At 35.7% G+C, this 6996-nt stretch overlaps 1 protein-coding gene across 1 annotated transcript in view; it reads right to left on the bottom strand.

The window, feature by feature from the left end:
• LOC106870855 (beta-galactosidase) overlaps positions 1-6996 on the bottom strand; it is a 97532-nt gene that overhangs the window by 22641 nt on the left and 67895 nt on the right. The window contains exon 9 of the mRNA XM_052969888.1: positions 3585-3625. Within this exon, the coding sequence (XP_052825848.1) occupies positions 3585-3625 (41 nt within the window). The remainder of the gene's footprint in view (positions 1-3584; positions 3626-6996) is intronic.

Genomic DNA, 6996 nt, shown 5'->3' with positions numbered 1-6996 from the left:
TATATATATATATACTCATACATATATATATATATACTTGCACACATACATAAATACATACATGCATATATAAACACACTATGTACATTCATAAATATGTACATACATACATGCATGTTTGTGTGTATGTATGTGTGTGTGTGTGTGTGTGTACATGCATGATGCATATGTATATAGCTTAATGGTGTTGAGTGCTGATGTGTTCAAAAAGTGTTGAAAACAAAACCAATTCAAATTCATCTAACTCAATCTTGCTGATTATATTCCATCCATAAAGCGAGAATCTTCCCCTACAAGCCATCAATTTCATCAAAAGATGTAGGACAATCACACAAAACTACCTGCAGATCATTATGCATGCAAAGGAGCTACATCTTAATAAAAATACCTGCTGGATTAATCCTTTAGCATTCAGATTACTCTGCAATATGTAATGCTTATTTATTCATATATTTTTTTCAATTAATCATGTATTATTTTGTAGCTTCAGGATTTCAATGATGTGATTATTTTGAGAATGACATAGTAGGTATAGGTGTAACAGGCCAGATCTGGCTGGTTTGAACATAAAATAGGTAGAATATTTGGGCTTGGTGTGGCTGGTTGATATGCTAACGGTTTAAAGAGCTATGTGATAAATTACATGAGTAGATAGTTTGCAGAATTTTTTGAGAAATTTTTGTTGTTGCAAAAAGACATACAAAACGTAAATATTCGCACTGGAATTTGACTCATTTAATAGGCTTAAATTTAATGAAGTTGGCTTTTATTTATGTTGGACGGTATAATGCTTACTTTTTCTGTATAAATTTACTAAAACCATTAAATGGTTAACTACTTTTTGAAGTCTAACGTACATGCTGGTAATCACAGTCCAGGCCATATTTTACATATTTTACTCGGTTGAGTAAAGTGTCATCCAAGTTGATGTTTATTGGTAATTAAACTTAATTTGCAACACCTGTGCATATTTATCAGCTTTGTTTTTGTTGATAATTCTTAACAACTTTTCCTGTGATCATGGTTTGAGAAGACATACAGCAGTATGCTAGAGAGTGGACATAATCTCTTGTGGACAAGAAAGTAAAATAAAGTTTATTATAAACAAGATTATCCACCATCTTTCCAACAACAACATTGGACACCTTTTTGAATTCCATATGACAAACACTCGCGGACATGCTTCTAAAATCAAAAAGCAACACTGCACCCATGACTTTCAGAAACATTTTTTCATGCTCATAATTGCTGAAGCATGGAATAAACTACCTGCATCATTTGTTAGCTGTCGAGACACTACAACCTTTAAAACATCCATGTTTCCTGAATTCCACCAACAGTACACCTGAAAGCGTTGTTTTTTTAAAATTGTAGTAGTTGTAGTGCACCTGAGCACTGTATCAACAATTTCTTTCATTATATCATATATACATGCTCACAATTTGTAAAATAATATTTTGGTTATTTCAGGTTATGTGGAGACACACAAACACACAGTCTCATACAAGTACATGTGTGTGTGTGCACACAAACACACACAGTCTCATACAGTTACATATACATACAAACACACAATCTCATACAGTTACATGTACACACACAAACACACATAAACATACAGTCTCATACAGTTACATGCACACAAACACACACACAATCAGCATCATATTTTTCATTTATTTTTATTATTGGAATGTTAACATCGAGGGAGGAGGAGGGTATACAGAGAATGACATAGCAGGATATGGCTAAAGCAGACTGCCACTGTCAGTCTCATAAGGGAGGAGATGGAGGGTATACCAAATGAGTAAACTGGACTGACATGTGTCAGTCTCATAAAACCGATTTTATTTACATAGACAACACAAACACTTCATAATTTAATAGCTTTTAATGTGATACCTGTTCAACAGAAATTATTTTTATTTAATGAAAATTTAATAAAATCTAACCATAAGTAAGTGAAATTATGCTAAATACAACTAAACTGAAAGCCTTTTCCCCCTGGCCATATCAGCAATTCTGTAAACTTTTGGATGCTAATTCTACATGAGTAGAAGCTTTTTTTAACAACTTTTATCCTGAAAATCACCTTCGTAAATTACACAGGTGCACAATTTACATGGGTTTTTACAGTAAGTTTGTACAAAGATGGCAAGTTCATATTTTCAAACATAGAGAGAGAGAGGGGGAGTATGTGTTGTTTTCTAATTGCACTAAAGCTGAATACGACACGCCTCAGTCAAGATTGCACTACTTCAATTGTTATAGCCACTCCTTTTCTCAAGTTGCTATAACCCACTAAACTGGAAAAGAATAGAGCTAAAAAGATATATAATACAAATAATATGTGAGTATATGCATATATAAGTACATGTATGTACATACCTACATCTACATGTATATATAGATGCATATCTAGGTACAGGACATCACAAAAAAAAAACGTGGACAAAATGATAAACAAAGTACAGAAAACACACAGGCCACATAGAGAACATTTCCTTCATCAGCTGCCACCATTCTAAAACTAAGCGTTTCAAAGAGTTAGGGCAGGACGCATTGTTAGAATGGCTCTTCCCATGGAAACAAATTAAATTTGTAGTGCGGAGGAATATTGTGGCGAACAGAAAACATGACAGGAAAATGAAACAGTGAAAATAAGCAAGAAGGGCTAATAGAGCCAGACGTGAAAAAATATATATGTATACTGAACGCTGTGATGAGATGAACTGGAAGGGAGAGAGAAGAAGTTCGTGTTGGCTTGGCAGTAGCCAAGATAAGAAAGGAGGCAGAAGCCGGAAGAAAAAAAGGGGAGGAAGTAGAATATAGGTGAGCAACGAGAGACAGAGAGGAAGAGAGAGAGAGATATAGTAGTGAAGGGGAGAGGCAAAGAACAACAGAAGGAAGAACGAGAGGGGGAGAAAGATACAAAGATAGATAGAGTCGCGTCAGAAATATAAAGTTAAAACTTACTATATTACAACAAAAAATGTTCTCTACTGCAATGTGTAATTTTATGCCATTAAAGGCTGATTGAGATAGCTAACATTTGTAATATACATTTGCAATATCTTATAGCATTAAGAAAAAAATTCTGTTTCTGTAACCAAAAAAACCAAATTGCATTTAACCTTTTACCTGTCCAAAGCACTTTCATAAGTTCATTTTAAATGTCGATGCTTGTTTTTAGACATTTAATTAACCTTTGTTTCATATGTTCTGAGAAATATAAAGCTTTCCTTCATAAGTCCAGAGTTATTCTGGTAGGTGGAAAAGACTGGGAATGTGTATAACATATGATACCTGGATGCCCGAGAAATATGTTCTGTGTCACACATGTGATACACAGGATAGGTGCTTCCTAATTAATACACAAGGTTCACAGGGTTAAATGAAGATTTGCAGAGGTATTGAACATTTTTGCTTAGTGTGATACAATAAGGGACTGATTGATACAAAATACAAAAAAGGAAAACATGATATAGAGGTCTAGAACTGAAATTGGTAAAAGAGCAAGAGTAATATGTAGAGAATAGTGGATATATATTATTGGAATTATAAAGGAAATTTAGGAAACTCACCATTCCAAAATCCAAAGTTGGTCCCACCTTCAAACATGTACCTAGAGGAATATATGAATAATGCTTGAAAGAATTCTAATTGTTAGAAAAACAATAAAATCATCTTAATCCGAACTTTCTCATCTTTAATCTTTGTTGATAAGCTTACAGGACAATTCTTATCATTACTACTATAATTATCATCAACAACATTTAACGACCATTTTTCCCAGCTGGCATGGGTTGGATGGCTTGACAGAAACTGGCAAGAACAGGGGTCACATTAGGTTCCATAATCTGTTTTGGCTTGGTTTCCATGGCTGGATGCCCTTCTTAAAGCCAACCACTCTACAAAGTGTACTGGGTTCTGTTTACATGACACAATCACCAGTGCTTTTTACATGGCACCAGCACCCACACCAATGCTTTTTATGTGGCACCTTGATTTTAAGATCCCAATTCTGTAGTGGTAGGCAGTTTTCTTGTAATCATTATTAATATAATGGCAGAATTGTTAAGATGTGAGACAAAATACTTAGTGACATATGTCTAATTTTACGTTCTGAATTCAAATTCTGCCAAGGTAAACTTTGTCTTTCATCCATTTAAGGTTAATGAAATAAGTACATACCAGTTGAGCACCAGGGTTGATTTAATTGACCAACCCCACCCCATAAAATTTCAGGCCTGATGTCTGTAGTAGAAAGCATTATTATAACTATTAAAGCAGTGAGCTTGCTGAATCATTACTGTGCTGAACAAGATGCAAGGCCTGAAATTTAGCAGGAGAGGACTAGTTGATCACATTAACCTTAGTGTTTCACTGGTACATAATTTATTGACTCCAAAAGGATGAAAGGCAACTTGAACTCAGAACATAGCAACAGGTGAAATACTACTAAGCAACTCATCCAGCATGCTAATGATTCTGCCAGCTTGCCACCTTAATAATGGTTTCAAAATTTGCCACAAGGGCAGCAGTTTAGCAAGCTGACAAAATCATTAGTGCATTGGAGAAAATGCCTAGCAGCCTTTCTTCCTTCTTATAAGTTTACTTGATTCAAATCTATAACTGCTGCTGCCGAAACCATCACCACCACCATCACCTCCTTCTCCTTCAGTTTAATGTTCATTTCTTAAGGAGAGTAGTCAATCAAATGAATTAATGTTAGGAATCCTTATTGATGTGCCTGACCTTATTTATTACTGTGCATGTCTCCATTATGCTGCCTGTGACATTGCTGCAAGAAGATGACTGTCTCCACATTTAAAGTATCACATTTAAATGTAAAAACAGTCAGATAGTTTTACTGCATGAAGAGATGGAGTAACGGAAGGAATGGGAGAGACATTGAGTTACAAAGTATTTTGCCACATATTATTTATTTTCTGATATAGCTTAGATCAGCTGGAATTAAATATAAACCTATAATATAAACCTATAAACATGACAATGAGTTATTCTTTCTGTGTTAGTTTAACCTGCCAAATACAGCAACTAAATAAATCATACTCCATTGTTTTAAAAATGGAACGGATATGTTAGATAATGTAACCCTAGATACCTTTAATCCATTTGTTACCATGAAAATGTTAAAATTCTCTGCCATTGTCTCAATTAATTTTGAAAATATTCATGAAATTAGAAAAATAATTTCATTCTTATCTAGTTCAGGAACATAAATTAACTTGAAATTTTGATGAAAGGATTTTAATTTACATCATTTTAAAAGAATTAATTTGATTCATAAAACTAAGGATGATATCAGGTGAGTTGATAACAAAAGGGTTGAAATGACATGCTGGTCATGACTGGAATGTCCTTGATCCTACATTGGATTAAGAACAAGGATTTCTTTCTCTACATCAGCTCAATTAGAGTTGATCAAAGGCTAAACAGTAACAAAGCCAAGTTACATACACTTTCCACCAGAGATCTTTCAATGTATCCACCTCTGCTCTTTTTGTTATCCCTACTGTATCTCACCTAACAAACCCTGGTACTAATCACTTTACTCAGTTCTTTCTTAGAGAGTGTATCACACCTCTATGAAAGTCCCCATCAACTCATTTTTACTTCACAGACATTAACTTATTGCAGTTCAAACTGAGCAGCAGCTGCTTCTGTCTCAGCAAAACTGAGAATATCTTTAATGGTCTTGAGTGCTGCATCTTCTTGGACTAAAATTTAAAACATAACATAGCAACAATGACGGCCAGTTTTCCCTATTATTGTGTGTTGCAGATGATGAAGGGGAACACAAGATGGTACAACAATCACACAATCCATATCAACAGGGAAAAACAGATATAAAAGAATGCCATTGCTGCTGCAGTATACAGAGAATGTGGAATAATTAAGAGAAGAAACAACAATAACAGCTTCCACCTGTAAAATCCTGTCTCAAATACTCCTAACTAAAATTTGCTAGTATAGAAAAACAAACAATAAATGAGCAAATGAATGAATGAATTATATATATATATAATCATCTCATCATTTAATGTCTGCTTTCTATGCTGGCATAGGTTGGATGGTTTGACTGAGAACTGGCAAGCTGGGAGGCTGCACCAGGCTCCAATCTGATTTGACAACATTTCTACAGCTGGATGCTCTTCCCAACACCAACCACTCCAAGAGTGTAGTGGGTGCTTTTATGTGCCACTGGCACGGGAGCTAGTCAGGCAGCACTGGCATCAGTCATGCTTGAATGGTACTTTCTACATGCCAGTCAGGCGGCACTGGCACTAGCCATGCTCAAATAGTGCTTTTTACATGTCACTTGCACAGGTGTCAGTCAGGTGGCACAGGCATTGGCCACAACTACAATTTCACTCGGTTCAACAGGTCTTCACAAGCACGACATTTCCTGATGATTAAAGGGTGTTTTTAAACAGGCTAGTTATGTAGCACTGGCATTGGCCACGACTATGATCTCACTTGGCTTGCTGGGTGTTCTCAAGCACAGCATATCTCCAAAGATCTCAGTCACTTGTCAGAGCTCAGTCGCTTGTGAGGCCCAATGTTCGAAGGTCATGCTTCACCACCTCATCCCAGGTCTTCCTGGGTCTACCTCTTCCATAGGTTCCTTCCACTGTTAGGGTATGACACTTCTTCACACAGTTGTCCTCATCCATACGCATCACATGACCATACCAGCACAGTCATCACTCTTGCACACCACAACTGATGCTTCTTATGTCCAACTTTTTTCTCAAGGCACTTACACTCTGTTGTGTATGCACACTGACATTACACATCCAACAGAGCATACTAGCTTCATTTCTTTCAAGCCTATGCATGTTCTCTGCAGTCACTGCCCATGTTTCATGTGTAACCATTATCAGTATCACATACCTAATGTATGTGTGTTGTTAAACACTACAAAACTGTAGTATTTTGTCTAAGCGAGACCCTTATATATATATATAT

This window comes from Octopus bimaculoides, chromosome 1 (genome assembly GCF_001194135.2).
Source record: "Octopus bimaculoides isolate UCB-OBI-ISO-001 chromosome 1, ASM119413v2, whole genome shotgun sequence".
NCBI classification, from domain to species: Eukaryota; Metazoa; Mollusca; class Cephalopoda; order Octopoda; family Octopodidae; genus Octopus; species Octopus bimaculoides.
This window is presented reverse-complemented; position numbering and strand designations above follow the sequence as displayed.